The sequence below is a fragment of the Telmatherina bonti genome (genome assembly GCF_933228915.1).
Source record: "Telmatherina bonti genome assembly, chromosome: 15".
Lineage (NCBI taxonomy): Eukaryota > Metazoa > Chordata > Actinopteri > Atheriniformes > Telmatherinidae > Telmatherina > Telmatherina bonti.
Genome location: NC_136613.1, coordinates 31028410 through 31052403, shown reverse-complemented (window position 1 = coordinate 31052403; position 23994 = coordinate 31028410). Strand labels below are relative to the sequence as shown.

At 39.0% G+C, this 23994-nt stretch overlaps 1 protein-coding gene across 10 annotated transcripts in view; it reads left to right on the top strand.

Moving 5' to 3' along the window:
• The window catches only part of obsl1b (obscurin like cytoskeletal adaptor 1b), a 40707-nt gene that overhangs the window by 12851 nt on the left and 3862 nt on the right, over positions 1-23994 (top strand). For 6 of the 10 annotated variants that reach the window (XM_079254110.1, XM_079254107.1, XM_079254105.1 and 3 more), the window contains 23 exons: positions 2113-2397; positions 4203-4478; positions 5129-5407; positions 5592-5867; positions 6086-6361; positions 7678-7938; positions 8394-8669; positions 8755-9027; positions 10095-10370; positions 10455-10730; positions 12886-13161; positions 13243-13518; positions 13627-13896; positions 14524-14790; positions 14875-15144; positions 16489-16755; positions 17722-17988; positions 18456-18568; positions 19165-19318; positions 19712-19873; positions 20092-20196; positions 22490-22756; positions 23095-23364. In XM_079254110.1, the coding sequence (XP_079110236.1) occupies positions 2113-2397; positions 4203-4478; positions 5129-5407; positions 5592-5867; positions 6086-6361; positions 7678-7938; positions 8394-8669; positions 8755-9027; positions 10095-10370; positions 10455-10730; positions 12886-13161; positions 13243-13518; positions 13627-13896; positions 14524-14790; positions 14875-15144; positions 16489-16755; positions 17722-17988; positions 18456-18568; positions 19165-19318; positions 19712-19873; positions 20092-20196; positions 22490-22756; positions 23095-23364 (5718 nt within the window). The remainder of the gene's footprint in view (positions 1-2112; positions 2398-4202; positions 4479-5128; positions 5408-5591; positions 5868-6085; positions 6362-7677; positions 7939-8393; positions 8670-8754; positions 9028-10094; positions 10371-10454; positions 10731-12885; positions 13162-13242; positions 13519-13626; positions 13897-14523; positions 14791-14874; positions 15145-16488; positions 16756-17721; positions 17989-18455; positions 18569-19164; positions 19319-19711; positions 19874-20091; positions 20197-22489; positions 22757-23094; positions 23365-23994) is intronic. The other 4 variants (XM_079254106.1, XM_079254109.1, XM_079254111.1 and 1 more) reach the window with 4 other exon arrangements.

The window sequence follows — 23994 nt, the reverse complement described above, 5'->3', positions numbered from 1 at the left end:
TTGCTTGTAACTTGCAGCTCTTTATGTTCATCTTGCATCTTATTCATCTTCAGATCTTCTCATTCACATTGCTGCCCCGAACCTCTCCCCGTTGCAATGACAACGAACTCTTATTCTTAGAAATGTAATTAATGTGCCTTTTAGGTTTTAAGGCATTAGCAGGCAGACTGATGGTAAGACGAGTAGGGTTAAATAGAGGAACTCACTTTCAGACCAATCCTGGTCGACCCTCTTGTTTGTCTTTGCAATGGATTTTCACATAACTCCATGCTAACCCACACTTCTGTAAAATTCTGTTGTGAGAAGACGTATTGAGACCACCAACAACTGAAAACTTCTTTCTGTGTACATCATAATGCTTATAGCTACATCGCCAAGGCTCTCCTCTGACCAAGAAAGGAACAAGTCCACAGAAGAGGCTTATTCTGTTCATGCCATCCAGATGTCCTCAAAATGCAATTCTGGCACCTTCGCTGACATGGGAGGAGATACGCATCAAGGCCATGCCAGGCATATGCCAACTTGTCACGCAGCGTATGATTTTATGACTGACTGTATTTCAACAATACAGCTGAAGGAGTTTGATGACAACCAGCAAATAAATAAGGCCCAACCTCCACTGTGCTTTCACTCTATAAAGCAAACAGTACAAACTGACACACACCATAACCCTAAACAGCCCACAGAAGCACAAGGTGAGGAAATTATTCACTACGTACAGCATACAGATGTCCCATCCGAAGAACTACAGAGTTCCCCAGAGACAGCTGGACACACAGATGAGTGTTTTAACTCTTTACAAACCTCAGCCAACTCAGAGGAATCAACTCTCGAGATACGAACTGTTCAGTCAGAGCAGGTGCATAGCTCAGCAAAGACCACGACTGTGAAATCAGAGCAAGGTGACCCCCACCAGACTTCAGCTACCATGACAGAGCACCATACTAACACCTCACAGAGCTCAACAATCAAACCAGAGAAGCTTTATAACTCCTCAAAAGCTGCAGCTCCTCAGTCAAAGAAATCATTTGGAACCTTACAGGCTGAAAAAGTCCAATCAGAAGAGTCATTTCAATCCTTACAGACTGCTACTGTCCTATCTGAGGGACACTGTGGTCCCCTTTCGGAAAAACATTTAGGTTCCTCACAAGCTGAAAATGTTCCCTCAGTGAGGCCCTGGGACTCTTCATGGATTGCAACTAACCAATCAGAGGAGATGAACAGACCCTTACAGACATCGACAGTCCTGTCTGGGAAGGTCTGTGATTTCGCCAAAGTAGAGTCCCTTCAACCATCAAACTTGTGTGATAGTAAAGAGGTAGAAAACTTCCACACAGAGCATCTCAACTTTTCTTCACATGTCAAATTGGATAATCCCTGTCACACAGGACAAAGAGTATCTAACACCTCAGAGATGCTGGGTCTGTCCAGTCAGGAGGCAACAGATCAAGCTGAGCATCAGGACATGAAGGAGACCACAGAAAACCAAGACGAAAGCAGAGTTCCCTGTGCTCAGAGCTCATCCACAGAATTTACAGAGGTGTACTCTACCAAGCAAGGGTCTACTGTCCGATCAGAGGACATCTATCTGTCAAGGACATGTGACAGTCACTGGAGTGACAGAGTCACTGCAAATAAGGTGGCTGTTGAAGGTGATTTAAATAGCTAGCATTGTCAATAAAGTAAAATAAGATAATGATAATAAAACAATGGACGGGCACAATGTTGACATTGTGTGAAAAGAACAGATTGCTTTTAGCAATCCTTAACATTTTGGCAATTTTTACATTAACTCACCAGATTTCTGTCCTTTACCTGAACTACTTTGGTAGTAAAAGTAAAGCAGATCTTGGATGGCCTGGAAGGAGTAATACAGAGTAATACATTAGTTTTAAATCTTAACTCAAATGCCCAGTTATCCCAAGTCTAACCAAAGATTCTTCCGGTTAAAATGACTAATAACCGAGGGCACATTTATGTGATTTATTTTTATTATTTTTATTTTGGCATGACTAATCTTTATTTGACACTTTGCTCTTTTGATGTATGTAAGAAAGCATGTTTGTTTTAGTCAGCATTAGTGATAAAACTTTCTCTTGATGTTACCTCAAGCAACCCCAACTTCGCCCGTGAGAATTACAGCCCTTTGTGAAGCTGAGAGGAACAAGTCTGTTGAAGTTGGTGAACCCGCAGTGCTACAGTGTGAGATATCAGATCCTAACGCTGAAGTAACTTGGTTCAAGGATGGAAGAAAACTACATGAAGCAGCTGGCCAAGTTATGCTGGCAGAGGGCTGCATGAGAAAGCTGGCTTTCCAGTCAGCAGTGCCGTCTCATGCAGGGATTTACAGCTGCAGGACAACAGATGATGCAATACAGTTTCACGTGGATGTTAAAGGTGACACAAGCTGTTTTCTTTGGTCTGCAAATGCATTCTAGTCGTGATTTTAATGCACTATAAAGTTAACAGCAAACAAAAGCTATTGTTATTGATTCTTCTTGGCACTTTTTAGATTGGTTTAACAAAAAGTCATCTGGTCTTTATTTGGTTTTAAATGGAGAAAAGTCTATAATATTTATGCAACAGAAACCATGTCAGGATGCAGAAGCAGTGTGAAAAGTACATGGTTTGACTTCGAGCCTTTAGAGCTTTCCTGTAGTGCAGAACTGCGAGTTAATCACCTTGTTTATGTCATTAATAGCCTCTCACATGGTTGTGGAGGATTTATTCCACTCTCATTTACAGTGTGTATTCACTTCTTTGGGGTTTGTGAGCATTTGTTTATACAGACATATTCAAAAGTCCTGCCCCAGCATTATAACCAGGACGAGGTTTGGACTTTACAAACCCTTGATTCTTTAGCTTTTCAGTGATTCGGTTGTAGATTTGCTGCCCTGTTTGCGATCAGTGTCAAACTGTGTGAACCAAACTTCTCGAGGCTATAGCAGCCAGACAGTCTTCACAATTGGCTCGAGAATACTTTGGCATCCAGAAGAGTTCATGTTCAGTGACTGCAAAGTGCTCAAATCACCACTATGCTTGACAACTGATGAGTTGTGCTGGTGTGCCGTGTGTAGTTTCTTCTAAATGTGACGCTGTGCATGATGGCCAGAAATCTCCACTTTGGTTTCGTTTAAAGAAACACAAGTCTTGAGGTTTCTTCAGATGCAAATTTTGCAAAACCTAATCTGTGCCGTACTCTTCTTTAGAGAAAAGGGCTTCCCTCTGCAACCCTTCCAAACAGGCCATATTTGTACTAGCATGAACTTAAACATGTTACATGCTAACCGAGGCCTGTAAGCTCTGAAGTGTAGCTTTTTTTTGTCTGTTTTATTTTTCAAGTTTTCTGAAAAATGCATTTTCTCTCATTGGGATGAACCTCTTGGGAATAGTCTTGAATTTTTTCTTATATGTAAATAACTTTCCATAGAATGACCAGTAAAGTATGTTTAATTCGCAACCCTTGGTTGCTGCTGAACCTCTTAATGCGAGTGGGGGGAGGGGGTCAACTCCGGTTGTTCATGGCTGCAGTCCTGCGAGTGTCCTGCTGCAACACATCCTGACACCTATTAGACTTAACCAGCAAACTTGTACAGAGCTTAAAGTCAAACTCTGCACAAGTTTGCTAATTAGCCATTGATTTGCAGCAGTTAAACTCCAAACACTTGCAGGACTGGGGCCCTCGAGGACTGGAGTTCCCCACCCCGTCTTAATGCTTATATAAGTAGAGGTTGTTGTTTTTTTATACATTGCTTCTGCATTTTAGCTACATTTTGCTAAATGAATAATGATGCCGTGTCCAAATGTCAGATGTTGTTGCTAATCTGAGGTTGGAATTCAGTACATTTAATACCCAGTAAAGACCACATGCTTTATGCAGAATTTAAAGCAGGTGTTTTACTTTGACTGAAACATGCTGCATTTATGTGTAATTTTGATAAATATTAACCAACTCATTGCAATAATTTCATCCTGCACTTCGCTAGTTACGTTGTAATTTATGACTATGATCAGTTTTACATACTCTTCTTCAATGTTTGTCAACTTTCACATTAAAACTTCACTTTTTGTTAGAAACAGTGAGATAATTGCTCTCAGTGTGTTATGAGGTAGATGACATTCAATTCAGGATTGTTCTTTTCATCATTTATGATTACCAGTGTCATCTATTGACCAGTTTTGTGTTAAATTCAATCCTGTAGCTCCTCCTCTGACATTTGCTGCTTTATCTGAGGCGGACCAGAAAATGACAGTGATAGCTGGCTCTCCCATTGCTCTGCAATGTGAGCTGTCAGACCCTTCTGGACAAGTCAATTGGTACAAAGATGGAACAAAGCTCCTACCTGAAAGTGGATTAGACATCCAGTCCCAGGGGAACGTACAGAGTCTAGTAGTCTCATCAGCCGAGCAAGTTCACACTGGAGTGTACCGCTGTGAGTCAAAGGACGATGAGATCCAGTTCTCTGTGGAAGTAAAAGGTGATGCCCAAAAACTTGACTGCATTTTTACTGTCTTGCTTTGCACTAACAAAAGATGAATATGATGGGTTTTTTTTTGTCATCATCTAACAGGGAAATATTCTTCCTTCTGCCTCTTTAATATGATTAATTTCTCTCATAACTTGATTGAAAACAGGACATTTTGTGTTAGTTTACTAATATTTCTGCTACTTCTTACACCTGACCATGAAGCCCAGTTCATAACTAAACCAAATATAAAAACAAAACCTTTGAAAAATGTAATAATTCAAAATATTTTACTTGAATAATCCTGCTAAACATGCCACTTTACAATGTCTGAGTATACAATAATGAGAGTGCAAGTGTTTTGTGTCTTATTGTCATTAATGACTAAAAACTTCCTGTACCATGAACAACCCACTTTATTGTTTTTGTTGTATCTGTGCTGTGAGTCAGTCTGTGGATATTATACTCTTCAGCATCCTTCTAAACATTGTCTTTGTGTTTTTAACGTCCTCTGCTGTGTCAGTTGTTTGCTGTTTTGTCTGTTTTTACCGATGTTTATCTTCTGCTTGTTGCGTTGATTGAATTAAGGCACAAATTCTGACTGTACAGTTTATTACTTCAGTAGACTCCACATGTACTAAGACACTCTTTTTGCAATATAGCACCACCTGTGAAGTTCTCACAGCTGCTAGACGAGGACAGGAACAAGTCCGTCCAAGAAGGCAGTCCTCTTGTCCTCAGCTGTGAGCTCACTTGTGACCCGTCTGCTCATGTGGACTGGTATAAGGACGGGATCAAACTCCTGCCTCAGAACAATGTGGAAATGCAGTCAGATGGTCTGACAAGGACCTTAGTCGTCCTCTCGGCTGAAAACATACATGCTGGTGTTTATGAGTGTGCAACCTCAGATGACACCATCAGCTTTAAGGTGGACATAAAAGGTGATTTTTTTTCTAACTTTGCTTTCATCTTATGGCCACTTACACATCTGTCTTCTTCTGTTGTGTGACTGGTGATGTGAATTGCTTTGAATGATCATGAGAAAGTGAGTGGCTTGATTGTGCGTTAACCGTCGGAGAGTTCACCTCTTATCTTATACATACCCTTGTTATTCTCCTCTCTTAGGCCGATCACCACAGATCATGGCAATCCCACTGTCAGAAAAGTACAGGATGATTAGGATAGGCTGTCCTATTATGCTTCAGTGTGAGGTGTCAGACCCTGCCACCGAAGTTTCCTGGTTTAAAGATGCTGAGGAGCTTTTTTGCAGAACAGGCCTCGATATGAAACGAGATGGCAGCCTCAGAAAGTTAATGATTCATGTGGCTAAGGTGTCTGACTCTGGCCTCTACACCTGTAGCCTCGAGAATGATGTTGTGACGTTCCATGTGGACGTTGAAGGTGATTTCCTAATATTCAATTTTCTACAGACATCTTAAAATGTTCCTAATTGACTTTAACTACTTGGGATTTTGCGAAAGTTACTATTGATTAATAAACAGGAAAACAGACAATACTGCTAAAATAAAAACCAAAAATGAAAAAATATGCTCAATATTTATCAGATGTTGATATGTCAGCGTAACAAAAGTGTTCTGCAAATCTTACAATGCTTCCAGCTACTCCGGTGAGGTTTTCTCCGCTACCAGAGATCGCAAGAAACAAATTTGTGGAAGCAGGCTGCCCAGTTAAGCTGCAGTGTGAAGTCTCAGAACAACAAGCACAAGTCTATTGGCACAAAGATGGAGATCAGCTTCCTCTAAACAGTGAATATGAAATCCAAACCGATGAAAAGCTGAGAGCGCTGGTTATTAAATCAGCGGAAGTCAGACACTCGGGGGTGTACAGCTGTGAGGCCGCAGATGACCAGATAGAATTCAAGGTGGATGTTGCAGGTGATCTAAGTATTTTGAGTTTCATCATAATTACTAACTGATATTAAATGTTTAGCTATTGGACTACCTAGAGTACAACATTTCATCATATTTTAAGACAACATGCACTAAATTATAAAGATTCTTATTGAGTCTAATAGAAAATGTAACAAGGACTTTGCTTTTAACAAAATTTAATTAAACTTGGTCAGTTTTGTAGCTTGATGATTTGTAGTCCATAATCACTCAAACTCTTATCAGGCTAGAAACAGCATTTATTTCTGTTTGAGAACCATGTAGGAGATGAAAAGGCACCAAATTTGCTAAATTGACAACTTCTCTAAACACTACGGAACCTCTTAGGCTCAGTTCACATGATGTTTCCACTCAAAACCTTTTGCTTTGTGTATTTTTGTTTAAAATACAAGGCAATATTTGGCTTTTCACAATAAAAACTACCTGTGCAGACAGAAATGCAAACAGGCCTGGAAACTAGGAAACTTTGCAACGAAACACTCTCTGTGTGCACTACATTCTCATCAGACAGGTAACTCTTCTGTCATATCTCAGGTGTTAGCTAGTTGCATAGAGATTTATTGATAAGCCGCTGCACGTAATCAGTGCATCTTACCTTATGTAGCAAGTTTTGCTTTAAGAAATCAAACAGTTTAAAGGATTCCTTATCACAAGTACAATGTGAAGGTCTGCCATAGTTGTTGTTTTCCTGCTTTTGGCAGGTGTAAACAGGGCCTGAGCGCACAAGTACAAGATGACAGGATAGATGTCTATGTCTCTGAAAGATTCCAGTTTGACCTGCGTTTCAGGAAAGTTTCACTCCTGTAGCCTCTTCTCAAACCTCCGCAGTTTTGTACACCCAAAACTTTGTAACCAATGCTATGAGAGGTCCAAACTTATAAAACAAGTTGTAATTTACTGTTTCAGGGCCTGACTATTATTTAGCTCTTGAATGTCCATTTTAATATTCCATCAGCCCGTTTCCAGAAACTACAAACGTGTCAGCACCAAACAGAGCAGCTACGTTAGCATCTAGCTAACGCACAAAGCGTTCAGCCCCTTGGGCGTAGTTCACTGAAAGGACTCCAAAACATTGCAAACAAATTCTAAAGTTTGTCTACTTGTAAGTGTTTGAGTAGGAAAAAGAAAGCTATACTACATACTAGCACAATGTTAACTTTGTTTTGCCTGTGTCTTCGCACACTTCACCCTTGACCAAGTGAACCCAAGTATGTTACTTAGCATATTACTGAGCACTTTTAGTTTACTTCTGGATACTTTTCAATGAACTGGAATATCTATAGCATGGGTTTGATTGTCAGCTGTTCCAGAGGCTGAGAGGAGCAAGTCTGTTGAAGCAGGCAGCCTGATCAGACTGCAGTGTGAGCTCTCAGACCCAGCCATCCAGGCCTGCTGGTATGAGGAAGGAGTAGAACTCTTGCCAGAATCGAGTTTAAAGATCGAATCAGAGAACAATAAGGGGACACTGGTCACGAAGTCGGCCGCATCTTCATACTCTGGGGTGTATGCTTGTAAAGCTGATGATGAGTCAGATTTCAACGATTTCTGTGAGGAAGTGAAAGGTGATACTTTAAGCTTTCTTCTTGGCAAAATCTTCACACTTTTCACTTTTGTAAACCTTCATGGCCTCTAATATCTGATGAAGCAAATCATGATCATCATCATTTTCACCCTAATGTATTTTTCTAAATGTTCTAATTTCATTATAGCTGCTTTTTGTGTAAATGCTGCTAAGAATAGTGTCTTTACAATATAGCATGTAGTTTATTTTTCTTAACCAAACCCATGGTGAAGCACTACATGAGTGCACTGCTTCAAATAATGTCTTCACTCTGCTTTAAAGGAGGATTAACACCCACTGATGAGTATCCTGTATGTGATAAGCTGTAGATTGCAAGTCTTGAGATCGGCATGTTCAAGCTGTGTAAATCTGACATCTGCTGCATGCATGAGCTCAAATACTAATGTTCACTTTGAAGCAACAAAATGTGTTTTTTTTTTAATCTGTTTTACACAGCACCACCAGTAACATTTGCTGATGTCCCAGAGAAGGAGCTTTTTAAGAGTGCTGTGGAGAAAGAGGAACTTGTTTTGTCATGTGAAGTATCGAGGGCTGACGGTGTTGTCCAGTGGTACAAAGATGGGACAGAAATACATCCGAGCAACAACGTCACAATGCAAGCCGAGGGCACCAAGAGAAGTCTGACTTTCCAGTCAGCCCAGTTGTCTGACACAGGCACGTACACCTGCCGTGCAGGAGACAACATCTTAATCTTCAAAGTTAACATAAGAGGTAAAAAAATGTCTCCCTAAAAACTTATTTAGGTGTCTTTTAACTTTGAATTTGATGTGAATGTAGAAATGTTGTTTCCCCAAAGAACCTCCTGTGATGATAGTCCACCCCAAGGAAGATGTCCGCCTAGACCGTCATGTCCCAGAGGAAATTATTCTGAGCTGTGAACTTTCTCGTCCTAACGGTGTTGTCAGCTGGTTTAAAGATGGCCAAAAACTTCAAGAGAGTGAGAACATCAAGCTCAAAGTAGAAGGCCCTTATCGACGACTGAAGATTCTTTCTGGTGGAGTGGAAGATTCTGGAGAATACGTGTGTGATACAGCAAATGATTCAATTTTCTTTCACCTTAATATTACAGGTAAAAACAAAAAAAAAAAAGCAGACTTGTTAACCCTGTGCACGGTGTGTGTCTAAGTAAAACTACTTACAATGAAAACGTCTGAAGGTGATTGTATTTTTAGAAGTTTTGGATTTGCCTCCTTCCAATTTAAAATTAAAAGCTTAAGATGTGAAAAGAAACACTTTAAACAATATAAAATAATGTTCTCTTTTGGACAGCACCTTGTCAAAGGCATTCATGAACATTTTCGTCCACTGTACACAAAAAGTAATGACGCCTCTGCTCAAAAATTGCTCATAATGCGATGAGTATATTTCTGCAACCATAATGTCTGTCCGAATTCTTAGAGTCATAGAGAAGGGAGATTATCAACATGTTTAAGTGTCTGTATTGCATTAATAACACAAGTGAGAAAGGTTTCGGACCTCCCTGGAAATAAACCTCATTAACAACCACTTTGAGGGAGATTATCCCATTCGAATGAAACAGCTGTAGCTCTAAACCTCTATGATCATAGAACAATATGCAAACACCATATTTTGGCATCTGTTTTCCATATCTCCAAACTGGAGAGCAGAAAAAGAAGAAAAGTCATCCTTTGTAACTGAGCTTGATTGTTGCTATTCTCTACTTCCTTACCGCCACACACCTGATCGATTTCTTGCAGTCATCTAATTAGAGTTTTGGAAAGACGTGGGGTGAGGCGGTTTTCTGTCATAAAAGTAGGGGTGTAAACGGCAAGTTTATCACTCTACAATATATAAATTCAATGCATAATAATTCAATGTTTTCTAATATCACAAATTCTGCCTTGATGCAATTGTCAGGAGCCAGTGAAAGATATGAGACAATAACTGCTTGATCATTTAACTGATTTATCCATGTATATGGATATATTGTTAAACCCCAATGATCTGATAATGAAGACCCACTGACACCTTCAACAACACCTCATAAGTTAACAGCATCACCTTCTCTAGGTTATGTCAAAGACTCTGTGTGCAATTCTTTGTAAAAGACTCTGTAATGCTCATGACAGTTCCAGTTTCTGGTATTTATAATCTGGGTTTTGTATCCATTTCCAGAACCTCCGGTGCAAATTATATCCCCAAGTCAGTCACAGATGGAACTGTGTCAGCAGACCTCTGAGAGGATGGTTCTGAGCTGTGAGATCTCACGGCCAAATGCAGTGGTGCGCTGGTATCGAGACGGACTGGAGGTGGAGGAGAATGAAAACCTCATTCTTGAGGTGGATGGTGTCTACAGGAGACTCATTATACCTGAAACTACTGTCAAAGATTCAGCCGAATATGTATGTGACACAGCAGATGACTCCATGACATTTTTTGTAAACATAGCAGGTAAAAAAAGCCCTTTTTCTTATCTAAATGTGCTGTGTTCTTAATCTTGAAATTTTTCTAATGGCAAATTATTTCAATAATTAGAGCCACCAGTTCGCTTCATACGACCTCGAAAAATGGCGAGCAGAGTGGAAAAAGTGGCCAAAGAGACTTTGGTTCTTGACTGTGAGGTTTCAAGACCAAATGCTGAAGTCACCTGGAAGAAAAATGGGGAGGAAGTGGAAGACTCTAGAAATGTCACTATCCTTGAGGATGGCGCCATGCGGCAGTTAACCATTCACTCTCTAGCGATGGAGGATGCTGGGCAGTACGTTTGTGATGCAAAAGACGATGTGATGGACTTCAGTGTGATAGTCAAAGGTAAGCTAGATTCCATCCACCCATCCATCATTTATAACTGCTTTTAGGGAGCCTATCCAAGTTGCAAACAAACAAGGGGCAGGGTACAACCAAGAGAGGTTGAGAGTATCAGAAAATCAAATCAACCAATCAGTTCACTTTAGAAAAAACAAAAACAACAAAAAACACTTCCTTGTTATTTGAATGGGTTATAAATCCATCTGTTGAAAGACTTCACAATTATTAATTTACATAGTTGGAAGCCAGAATACTGTTGCCATAGCTACCTGAGAAACAGATAAAATGGCATCTGTTAACAAACCACCTTACACCATCAAACCACTTCTTCACATTGGGAACAACACAAGCAGACAAGAATAATTCATCAAATATTTCACATTACATACACGTTTATTGAGACGGTTGGCCAGAGCATATCCTCAATGAGCAGCAGCAGTTTTTCGTTGACTAAAATTCAACCACAAAAAGTTATGATTCACAGAGTTTCTCTCCAAAAACTATTGTGGAACGGCATACTAGAAAGCACCACTGGACTAAAACCAGAAGTGACGTTAAACTGTCCATGTTTGAGGTTGGTGGAGACTAATAAAACATCTCCTAGGTTGTAATTGTTTTTCCTTGACTGGGACAATCCTCAAAATGAGAATTTGCAAGAATGCTACACAAGACAAATGGTAAAATTTCCCAGACAGACTGATCTTTATGTCTTGAATTAAAAATGGATTGTGTGGGTATGTTTGGTAGTTGTCACGCCATGATTTACTGCAGTAGCCAAGTATGGCTATTTGATATGAACACTACCTTAACATAATTTAACTTTGCTCAATTGTTATGACATTAAATATTCTGGTTTATTCAATGTTCAGAGATTATATGGTGAAACTTGCCTCAAACAGGTATTGATAGTTTGTGAACAAGGGAATCAGCCAGGAAAAGAATTTGCATTTTACTCATTGGTCGAAACGTAACTGTCTCCCAGATGGACTGATCCATATACTATTTTGGGAGTGTGTTGCTGCCTCAATTGGAGGAGTTTAAGTAGTGTATGTTCTTGCTCATAAAATTGGGGATTGGCAGGCAGATCTATCTACTATGACAAGGATCTCTGCTCCTTGGCATTGAAAGGTTAAGGTGCTTCAACTATCTGGGAAGGATAAACTCTTGATGTCTTACAGTAGAGGCCTTTTTTTTTTTAAATGTCTACCATCAAGAGGCTTCAATGACAGATTTAGGACTTGGAGGAATTATTTTACTATACTGGCTAAGGAATGTCTCAGTTCTCAAAAGCTGAAGTTGTTAAGGAATTATGAAGTTGGCAGGAGCTTCCACAAAGTCAAGTAAACAAATGCTTCTCAACCCGGTTCTTTTTATTTGGTACCAAGTTTGGCAGAGGTGCTGGACTGGCTGAGAATGGAAGGCAGGAAGGAGGCTGGCGTGGCTGAAACTGGAAAACAAGCAGAGATTTTTAGATTTTCTCATTAGTTGACAGACATTAAGAAACTTGTTGGCCATACAATACTGCTGGCAAGCATACGAACTGGCAATGGCTGGAAAGCAGTCCTCAGTCTTATCCTCCAGGCTGGAATGAGGAACAGCTGCAGCCAATCAGTCAGAACACACCTAAAGAAAATCATATCCTGACAGTCCCAACAGAAGTGGTGGGGAAAGAGGTCTGGGTTTCTCTAAAGTTCATACCTGAAGAGTTGCAGACCTGCAAGTTTTAAAAAAAAAATCCCCATTTTAACACCTCTGATTGAGCAGAAACTGATGAGCCTCCAAATCCATTTAGTTTGCTTTGGGCATGTTGAAACAGGGAAACCCAGAAAGCCAGCAGGAATGCTTCTGTCTTGTACCAAGCCTGCCTACCCCGGCTTAGACTCTTCCCCTTGAAAACCAATCCCTGGAAAAGGAATGGAAAATGAATGGAGTGGCATTACAACTGTTTTGCTGCTACAGATTAACGCACTATAAATGCTGTAGTTTTACTATCTCCGAAAGAACAACCAAAAACTCAATGGCTAGATTTGTCCACTCCAAGATTACTTTGACACTGAGCTATTCATTATGCAAGAAGAGAAAATGTTTTTCATTTTATTCATAATGTGCCTTCAATTATAAGCGGACCAAATATTTATCTGTTCTCATTTCTTTACAGAGTTACCTGTAAAAATTATGGGAAAAACAGATGCAAAGACAGAAAAACAGTTCTTAGTGTCAGATGATATTATTCTAGTCTGTGAACTCTCGAGAGCCAACGCCTCAGTCAGCTGGTTCAAAGACAATCAGCTCATTGACGACACTATGCGATACTGTTGCGAAGAACAAGGTGTTTTCCGATCATTGGTTGTCCTAAATGCTGGACTTGAAGATTCGGGGGAGTACACCTGCGATGCTGTAGATGATAAGATGGTCTTTAATATTACCGTCAAAGGTAACCACATTAGTAGAAAACAAATGTTATCCTTCCTTTCAACCTTTCAGAAGATCGATTATTGCCACTGTTTATGTTCAGAGCCTCCTGTGCAGATCATTGGAAACTCAGGCAATCCAGAGCATCACATCCTGGTAGCAGGAGACGACCTTGTCTTGGAGTGTGAAGTGTCTCGTCCAAATGCAGCCGTTAAGTGGCTGTGCAATGGAGAGATACTACAACCAAGCGCGCGGATTAAAATTGACAGTGAAGAAGTTGTGCGGAAGCTTGTTCTCTATGGACTTCACCCTTCAGACTCTGGAGAATACGTCTGCGATGCCACCGATGACAAGTTGGTGACTATTGTGGAGGTGCAAGGTAAGATTAAAGTAGTTTAAGGGTGTCATTTATTTAGTTTCTGTGTACAATGTCAAATTTGTTAATAGGACTTCTAAACAACTTGTTGATCATTCTCCTTTTTCTCAGAGCCACCAGCTAAGTTTCTGAATAAAGAATCAAGAAATAACATCTCAGCCTATGAAAATGAGAGTGCCACGTTGTGTGCCTTTGTGAGCCATGACAGAGCTAATGTCCGCTGGCTGAAAGATGGCCAGCTATTGAATAAGGACAACATTCATATCTCCAGTGAGGGTAATACTCACAGGCTCACCATTAATCCTGTTCAGCTGTCCGATTCTGGAGAATATGTCTGTGACATAAGCACAGATGAAATGCATTTTTGTCTTTTAGTCAAAGGTAAGAACAAGCCTACTTGCCAACGAGACAGTTCTCATATTTATTCATACCCTTTTATTAAAGAAGGAAAAAAAACAGCTGCCTGTAAAATAAGTTGAAATTGACTAAAGTAATAATAAATAAAAAATGTCATGAAAACCATTACATTATTTTCTAATTCTGGTTCAATAGAACTTTTTTTTTAAAAAAAAAGAAAACAAATAATATAATTTATAACATATTACATCAGTCATAAACTAATATTTAGTTGAACAATCCTTTAATGTTTCCGCTACAGTCAGGTGTTTTCTGTTCCTCTCAATCAGACTTCTGCACCTGTTGACAGGTATTTTGTCCCACTGTTCAACAGAAAAGTGCTCTAATTTGTCCAGGACCCGTTTGTTTCTTTTTTTTATTTTTTATCTTTTTTCTTTCTTCAACTCAATCAAATAAAAAAAACAGTGTCTTATATTACTAAATTATATTTTTGACAATTTTTAGTTATTGTTCCTTTTTTAAGTCTCCAGTTATATGAGTGACTATTGTAAATTCAACCTTTTCTTTAATGAAAGGGTGTGAATACATATGAGCACAAGTGTAACACTACATGTTTGTCCGAACATTTCTGAAATTGTCTTTCTTTATCAGAAATGAAGGTAAAATTTACAAGACGATTGGAGAATCTGGTGTCTCTGAAGGGCAAAAACATCACTTTACAATGTGAGGTCAACAAACCAAAAGGTGATGTGCAGTGGCTAAAAAATGGCCAGGACATCTCTCTGAGCCGTCGCTACACAATACGGGCACAAGGCAGAGAGCGAAGCTTTACCATCCACCAACTAATGGAGGAAGATGCTGGTGAATACGCTTGTGAATCCACAGACGACAGGACATCTGCAACTGTCACCGTAGAAAGTAAGTCACTTTCATACTCCAACTTACTACACGTTGAGGAGACATATAACACTAATAAGTCTAACTATACCAAATGTTTTTCAGCCCCCCGCGTCATCGAGTTCATAGCAGAGCTTCGTAATATCACCGTCCGCGAAGGGGAAGACGCAGCATTTAAGTGTGTGGTTTCACCAGCAGACACCAAGCTGGTTTGGCTCTTAAATGGCAAGCAAGTTGCTTTGAATGAGCGCACGGTCATTTCCAGCAACGGATTATGCCACATGCTCTGCATCAACAACTGCACGGTTTCAGATAGCTGCAGAGTGACAGCAGATGCAGAGGGGGTGCTGTCAGAGGCAGAGCTTCAGGTTCAAGGTGAGTCGCTGTTGCCCCATCTATTAGCACTATGTGCACATAAAATTTGTCTGGATGAATCACAGCAGTTATACTATTTATTATCAATCATTTAAAGTCATCACCACATAATTTCCACCATGAGTTGTGTTAAAGTAGACACAGGTTAAATGTTTGCATGTTATTAATAGAAGATGAGCATAGAAGATCACATTTATCATTTTGAACCAATTTAATATGAAGTTATGAGAACGTTTTGCTACAAGGACAAGAGATTTAATTTGATCTTGATGCTTGATTTTGGACATCACTTGGACTGTCTTTCTATACATGAATTGTTGATAGATGCTCCTACACTGTAAAAAAGAAAAAGTTGAGAGAACTTAAAATTTCAAGGCAACAAACTTCAATAAAATTTTAAGTTGGACAGCTAAAATAAATATTTTAAGTTTTGCTTTTGAGTTTGCTCAACTCTAAATTAGGATTTTTTACAACTCAATTGTAAGTTCCACTAAATGTTACACAAACTGTTCCATGTTGTCCTGATACTTAGTACATGAATTATCAGCTAATGTGTTAGCATTGAAACCCTAATGGTTAGTCCTTTAGCTGCAGCTAGAAGGCGAGCATGAATTAACTGAATACTAACCAGCAGAAGCTAACATGTCTTGTCCGGTTTGAACAGTACTAACCAGCAGAAGCTAACATGTCTTGTCCGGTTTGAACAGTACTAACCAGCAGAAGCTAACATGTCTTGTCCGGTTTGAACAGTACTAACCAGCAGAAGCTAACATGTCTTGTCCGGTTTGAACAGTACTAACCAGCAGAAGCTAACATGTCTTGTCCGGTTTGAACAGTACTAACTAGCAGAAGCCCAGATAAGCTAGCGGCTAGCTCATGCAGCAGTTCTGCTAACGGCTGCTGAGTGAAAAGCTGTTTGTGTTTAACTGTTGAAAATGTGTAGGTTGCCTCCTCCATAAATCTACAACATACTACACAACACTAATCAACACTTCCCATACCATTTAAACTTAATTTAAATAAAAACTTACCTGCGTGGTGTCCAGTTGAAAATTGCAAACTGAAAAAGTTGGTTTTCCCCGCATTTTACAACAAAGAAATTAAAGTTAGCAGAACTGTTGTCCCTTGTATTGAACTCCAACTTGAAGTTATAATTTTTAGCGACTCACCTAATTGCTTTGGAGCAAACAACTTGCTTGTTTGGTTGTGATTACTAACATTATTGCTTTAAATGCCATTAATACATATTTTCAAGTTTAACCTACTTAAATGACTGTTTCAGGCCAACCAATACAAGTTGGATTTTTTGCAGTGTAGTGAATCATCCCTAAAATTCTTATTCAGAGCAACAGGTGCTGTTCACCAAGAAAATGACTCCAATTGTGGCTGAAGAGTACAGCGAAGCAACTCTAGAGGTGGAGGTGAGTGTGGATTCAGGAGAAGTGCAGTGGATGAGACAAGGGGTGCTGATCCACCCCAGCGCCAAATATACCCTGAGACACAAGGGCCGAGAACACAGCCTAACCATCCACAAACTGGCTGTGTCTGACCGGGGCACCTACAGCTGCGAGACCCTCCATGACCGCACACAAGCCCAGCTCACCGTGGAGCGTGAGTGTCCATGTGTTCTCACTATGTCTTGTTGTTGTTTGTTTACCACTGTTACCGACAACCCCGCCTCTCACACACCCACCATCGCTGCCTCTTGTGAGGACAAATCTCAATTAACTGAGTAGGAGTAATTTGAGTGACTGGGGAGAAGGGCAGGACTTGTACTGGTATATGATGGTAACCAACAGGTGATGTGCCGACAGCTTGAACCGACTGGCGGACAAGTGGTTCTGTATTGACCCGAGAACTGATGATTTCATGTAGGTTTTAATCATTCTTAATCCATATCAGGCTTCTGCTTTAAAAGAACAGCTTTCAGAATAAGAAGCAAGGCTGTTGTTGTACATATTCCCTGCCAAAAGAACAGGAGCCACTTTGATTTCTTAAAAGTAACAGCATGGCGCTCTGTAAAACTCACATCTTGTAGTGATTAAGATGTACTTATCCTTGTTTTCTTTGTGCTTATATTTCTTAGTCCTGTGATCCACATGTGAGGGGTTGAATTAAAGGCTGTTCTTTCAACACTTGTGTGGGTGGGAAGGGGAAAGTCAGGACTTCAGGCTGCTGTTGGCACCTCTTATGAATTTGGATCTCCTCTCATTGCATCTAAATTTACACCCTGGCCTTCAAAACTAAGGTTGTTGTCATCAGGTCTCCAAAATAAACACAACTTTTTTTCCACAGGAATGCTCATCTGTGTTAGAATAAGTGAAAAATGTTGGCAGTTTCAGAGATGGATTTTATGTAAAGCCCAGCGCTCAAACGGCTAAAATCAACTTGCCGATCTGTGCCAGCTTGCATTGTTTAACAACCATGTGCAGAGCAGATTCCACGCCTGTGATGTAAAAGAAAATGCCTCCCATGTCTGCTTACTGTTACACGGAAGTGGAAATTCTTGCGTCTGGGACCATTCTTTCTAACATGCTTCAACTTTCAAGGGTTTTTATTGGGCTGTGTTCCCTGCAGCTCGAAAAGTCACCATCAAGAGAGGCTTAAATGACATTAAAACCACTGAGAGAGAAACAGCTTCCTTTGAGGTGGAGCTCTCCCATCCCAACGTACCGGGCACCTGGATCAGAAACGGAATCCAGCTTAAGCCGACAAATCACTTCCGTATGAGTGCCAAAGGCCAAGTTCACAGCCTCACCATTTCTAACCTATCTGTAGAAGACACTGGCACCTTCGTGTTCTCTGTAGAGAACCAGAAGACGTCTGCAAGGCTTGTTGTGAAGGGTAAGCAAGTGAATGAGTCATTTTCAGGATATGTGCTTACTACAAAGCAGAATAGTTTTATTAGCAATAGAAAAAATAAAACTAGTAAAGAGAGACCGGAGTGATCTACTCAATGCGGGCCAAATGGCAACCACTACAGGCATGATAATAGAATGGAGTGGCAGCTTTGCTACTGTTCCCTTTATCTGGGCTCATGTTACAAACATAAAATAGCCTTGAGAGATCCAATGAAAAGCAGAGACTGTGCTCAGTGTTTTCAGGCAGGTGCTAGTTTAACCTCTTCTTATCAAATAATCCACTTCATGCCTCGTCACTCAGTATGCATCATCCCTTTGAGCTGGGGATGAAATGCAGAGGATGACAATTGAATAAAAATGTCATCACATAACATGTTACCTTGGTAAGTCAGCAGATTTGCAAGAAGAGGTTCAGATTGTTAAACTTTGTAACCTTTTTTTCTTCACCAGAGCCTCCAGTGACTATTTTCAGGAAACTGGAGGATCAGAAATTCCCTGATGGGTCGATAATCTCTATTGAGTGCGAACTGTCGAGACACAATGTTGATGTGAAATGGATGAAGGCAAGCCATGTTTATTTATTTATTTATTTAAAAAGTACTAACCAAATCAATGACTTAACATCAAAAGCCTAATAAACATCTATAAACATCTAGCCTAATAACATCTAATCCCTAATAAAGTGTTTAATTATGATTATTATTACAAAGAAAATGCCACAGAAATACTCTGTGTTAAGAATACAAAATAATTTTGCCAGTGAGGTGAAAGAGTAGTCCCGCATAGTTTCCATAGCTTTAATGTGATTTTTTTTACTACTATAACTTCCTTTGAGTATTGATATTCTATTCAATAACAGATAACTACAGATCATATGACACTGAATCAATGACTTTCTTATTTTACATATATATATATATATATATATATATATATATATATATATATATATATATATATATATATATATATATCTTTATATATAAATATATATATATATTTCTGAATTTCCCCCCTGGGGATTAATAAAGTATTTATCTATCTATCTATCTATCTATCTATCTATCTATCTATCTATCTATCTATCTATCTATCCCTTCATTCCTTCATTCATTCATTCATCCATCCATCCATCCATCCATCCATCCATCCATTTCAGGATGGGGCTGAAGTGAAGCCAAGCAAAGACTTGCGGATTTATGCAATGGGAAGGAAACGGTTTCTTCAGCTCATGAAATGCCATGTCACTGATTCGGGCATCTACACTTGCGATGCTGGAGATGCTTCTACATCCTGTGCGGTGGAAGTCTACCGTAAGCTTTCTAGACACTACAAATCACAAACCAATGACCCCTGTAGTAGTTTATAAATGGTGTGATCGGATGATGTAGACTGGGGAAAGGCTGGGTGGATACAGCAGGAAAAACATGTGCTGTATAATCGCTGGAGTGGTCAGTTTTCACCAGTCTGGGTTAGAGAAAGTGTTGACATTCAAACACAGACCTGGAGATAAAACTTTATTATGAGCTACTTTGAGGCTCATGTGGCACAACACTGCCATCTGTCTATATGTAGGAAATCCTACAGTACCAAGTTCATGACTTTTACTTATCTTTAGTTTTTTTCTTTGAATGTGGCCTTAAATCACTGGCTTCCTTCTTTAAAAAGAAAAGATCTGAAAAAAAGAGTCTTTATTCTGTCTGTAGAACGTGAGCTACTGGTCCTTCAGGGCCTTGAAGACCTGGACATCCAGGAGGATCAGAACGCTGTGTTCGTTTGTGAGATCTCTGTAGAGGACGTGCCAGGGGAATGGTACAAGAATGGGGAACAGATTCAACCCACCAGCACCATAAAGATCCGCCAGGAAGGTCAGCTTGAAAACTGATAAAAATATTTTTTATTGTATATATACAATAAATAACCTATAAATACTATAAATAACCAGTTTAACAGAAGAATTTGTAGAAAATATAAAAGAAAAGTTTTTAGATAGTAGAACTTAAACAATTATTGTTTGATATTATAAAAATATTTATTGATTATCTGAAATATCTCATTTTTCTAAATGTTTTGTGTTATTTTTCAGGGACAAAACATTTCCTTCTCATGTGCAACGTGCGACCAGAGGACTCCGGAGAGATCAAGTTTGTTGCCAGACATGTTGAATCTGTTGCTTACCTGGAAGTGGAAGGTATTCAAGTAATTACATGAGATGCTTAGAAAACATAATAGGAATCCCATTTAAATATCATTTAGTACTGAGTTGGTCCTCTTTGGCAGCAATAAATGGTTCACTACACTGAAGAATAACAGGTTTTATAAAGTGGTCAACATGTATTAATCCAGCACTGCTCAAGTACCTGGCCAGCTTTTTCAGAGATGATGATGGAGGCAAGCAGCGCCTTTCTACTTAGAAAAGACACACCAAAAATATATTTGCGTGCCAAAATGTCTAAAGGTTGATTCATCAGAAAACATTACCTTCACTTAGCTTTTGACAGGGGAATGAGAGAAACGGGCTTCTCTTGACAACAGTCATTTAGCATAAAAAAACAAAATAAAATCATTTCTGTACTAAAACATATTTAGAAAGTTTTTAAAATAAATACATTTGTGACAAAATGTTTGCCAAATGGTTAATGTTTCTATGATTAGTTATTCATGATCAACGTGGTTAAGTCCCATCCCTAATATGTGGGTACAACAGCTTCTTCCCACGTGCATGTTATAGGGTAATTGGTCACTTTAAATTCCACCGAGGAACGAGTATGAGGAGTTGTTTGTCTCTCTGTGTTGACCCTGTGATGCGCTAAGGTGTACACAAATATTCTAAATAGGGTTTAAATATTTTTAAATATTTTAAATATATTAAATGGTGTACACAAATAGTGGCTTTTAGACAGAAACCGTTCTGGTGATCATATTCACACCAGTTTATACCAGAACAAAAGTGGAAAACTTTACATCATGAAAATAAATATGAACAGTTTGGAAATTCTGTCTTGATAGTTGATGATTAAATCCTCATTTTCCATTATAATTTCCAAAGTTTTCAGATGAGTGAATTTCATAAGATGTTCAGAAGAGCTTTCCTACATTTAGCCTGCCGAATGGTTGCTAGGCAACATAACAGATGCATATTAATTAAGGTTTCATGCAAAAACAAATTATTCCAATATTAAATCAACTTCAGATAGCCAGTCTGAAACTTATTTTCAGCTGCTGAACATACAGCCTGTAGTCGACCTGGTGAAAACCCAGGCAGGAGAAGTGATTCTGTTTATGCTTCTTCAGTTGTGGTTTCTGCGGTGGCGGCCTGGCAGCTGGAAGACCTGACATGCAACGACATGTTAAGCTCAAGCCCTTTTTTTACTGTCACAGTATTCCTTCCTTTCTGTCCAAAACTCAGGCATTTGCTCCAGTGTTCCTTGCTTCTTTAACTTTATTGAAACATAAGTAATACAGTCGTCTAGCACTTTCTGATGATGATGTTTTGGTTTTTAAAGAAGAACCATTAGTTTTTGGTTCCAGTTGAAAACTAACTTTGCAGTTTCCAAACCAGCTGGCCAGTTCAAAAACTGGTTTGGGAACAGTCACTGTGCGGGTGCCTGGTGTGTGTGAAGGAAATATAAGTGATGAGCAATGACTATTCTTTGTTTACAAACACTAAAACTGTGATGGATGGTACTTTTATGCTAAATCTCACCGCCAACTAATCTGTGAGAGGAAAACTCTTCCAGAGCTGTTTGAACTTGTTACATATCTTCCAAAAACTATGAGGTGGTCAGTAACACAGAGAAAATACTTTTACACTGTGTCTGATTTAAAAATATATAAATAAATAAATAATAATAATGATTATTGAATTAATAAATAATGACTAATTATTTTTATTATTATTGTTGTTGTTATTATATTATATTATATTATATTATATTATATTATATTATATTATATTATATTATATTATATTATATTATATTATATTATATTATGTTATATTATATTATATTATAATAAATAATTAATAAATATTGAATTACTTAGTGTGAATAATAATAAAATTTATAATAATAATAACAATAATAATAATAATAATAATAATAATAATAATAATAATAATAATAATAATAATATTGAATTTTGCTTTGGGGATGAATAAAGTATTTTTCATTTAATTTCATTTCATTTCATTAATAAAGGTTTGAAGGAATTCTCAAATCTTTGATCTGAGTTTATGTTGTATTTCAGAAAACATCACAGCTGTATATATTAGAGAGCTGCCTGTCTTTGTCTAATACAGTCATATAAACTATGTCATGTTTAGATTGTAGTTATCTCAACATGGCCAAATAAAGTGTGTGCTATTTGTTCAAATGGAAACAATGTAACAAGCAAAGTTAGTGGTTTTACGAGGTATATAAATGACATAATTTCCTTTATCATTGAGCTCCACGCTGCATTTAACATATCCTCCTCTTCAGAGCTTCCTGTGAACATTGTGAAGCCTCTGCAGGATAAAAGTGTCCTTGAGAAGAGCCGTGTGATCCTGGACTGCACAGTGTCCAACCCCAGATGTAGCATCCGCTGGTACAAAGGCAGCAACGTCATCCTGCCCTCCGAACGCTTTGAGATCTGCAGTGAAGGCTGTTACCGTAAACTGATCATCCAGCAGGTGGCGTTAGATGATGAGGGCACCTACAGCATCCAGGTTGGAGAGTACACATGCTCTTCCAAACTGACAGTGGAGGGTGAGAGACTTTATCATCTCATTTGTTTTTAATATGATAATTAGTAATAATTAATTTCCACGTACATTAAAAAGAAAAAGAAATAGCAACAGTGTGTCTTTGTGTAATGGAGTGAGCAAGCTGGTGATGATGGCTGGATTACATTTAACTGCCTCAGTATTTAATCAGCAAGACGTTACTTTACACACACTATCTAAAGAATATTGACTTTATTCGCTGTTCGGTGTTTGATTGGTTGTTTGATTCTCTTTTATTTTATTGTTCAGGTGGGAAACTTAAAAATGTATAATAGTTTAAACAACACAGCTTTTTCCTCGCTCTCTCCTGCTTCTACTCAGCCCAGTCTCTGTTGATGGTGCGGGAGCTGAAAGACGTGGAGGTCATTGCCCCGGATGAAGCTTGCTTTGAGTGTGAGGTCTCAATCCCCGTTCTCAAATCCCCCGTGTGGAGTCTGAATGGGGAACCCTTGCAGCCCAGTTCTCGGATACGCCTGGAGAAGATGGGGACGGTCCACAGGTTGACCCTCAGGCAGACCTCCCCAGACATGAGCGGGATGGTGGAGTTTACATCTGGCAAAGCAAAGACCAGCGCCCGGCTCCGAGTGCTTGGTTCGTTAAAGAAACAGCTTTTATGATTTTTCGATATGTGTTTATAGCTAATTGTAGCTATATGTATGTAGACATACATACTATTGATGCAGAATTACACTTTTCTTCAGTTATTACATGTAACATCATGTTAAATTAGCAGGTCCTTAAAATAAGCTTAAAAATTAATTTGACATTGAACCTTTTTTTTTTTTTTAAATTAATCTAGCAAAAACTAAATAATAATGCAGTAACAGTGTGTGAAAACCTGAGTCCACCCTTCCTGCTTTCAGCCTTGTGATTAATTGATCATCACTGAGTGTGAGATGCATTATTAAGGTAGACATTTAGTCAGTCTTCCTGTCTGGAGCATTCAGGGCTGTGTTAACAACCCACTACTGACTTTTGGCAGATCTTCTCCTGTTGTTGCCTCCTTACAACAGACAGTGACAGGTCACTTTCTTACTTTCTTTTCTTCTCTTCCTCCAATAATGTCCCTTTTTATTTATTGGATGAATCAGCTGCAGTGAGAATGAGTGTTTATGTCGGGTTCGTAAGTGACGTGGTGCAGTAAAGCAAAATGGTGATGGAAACTGATGTGCTGTCACATAAAAGTGTGGTTTCTCAGCCTTGGGACGCTGCAGGGCAACA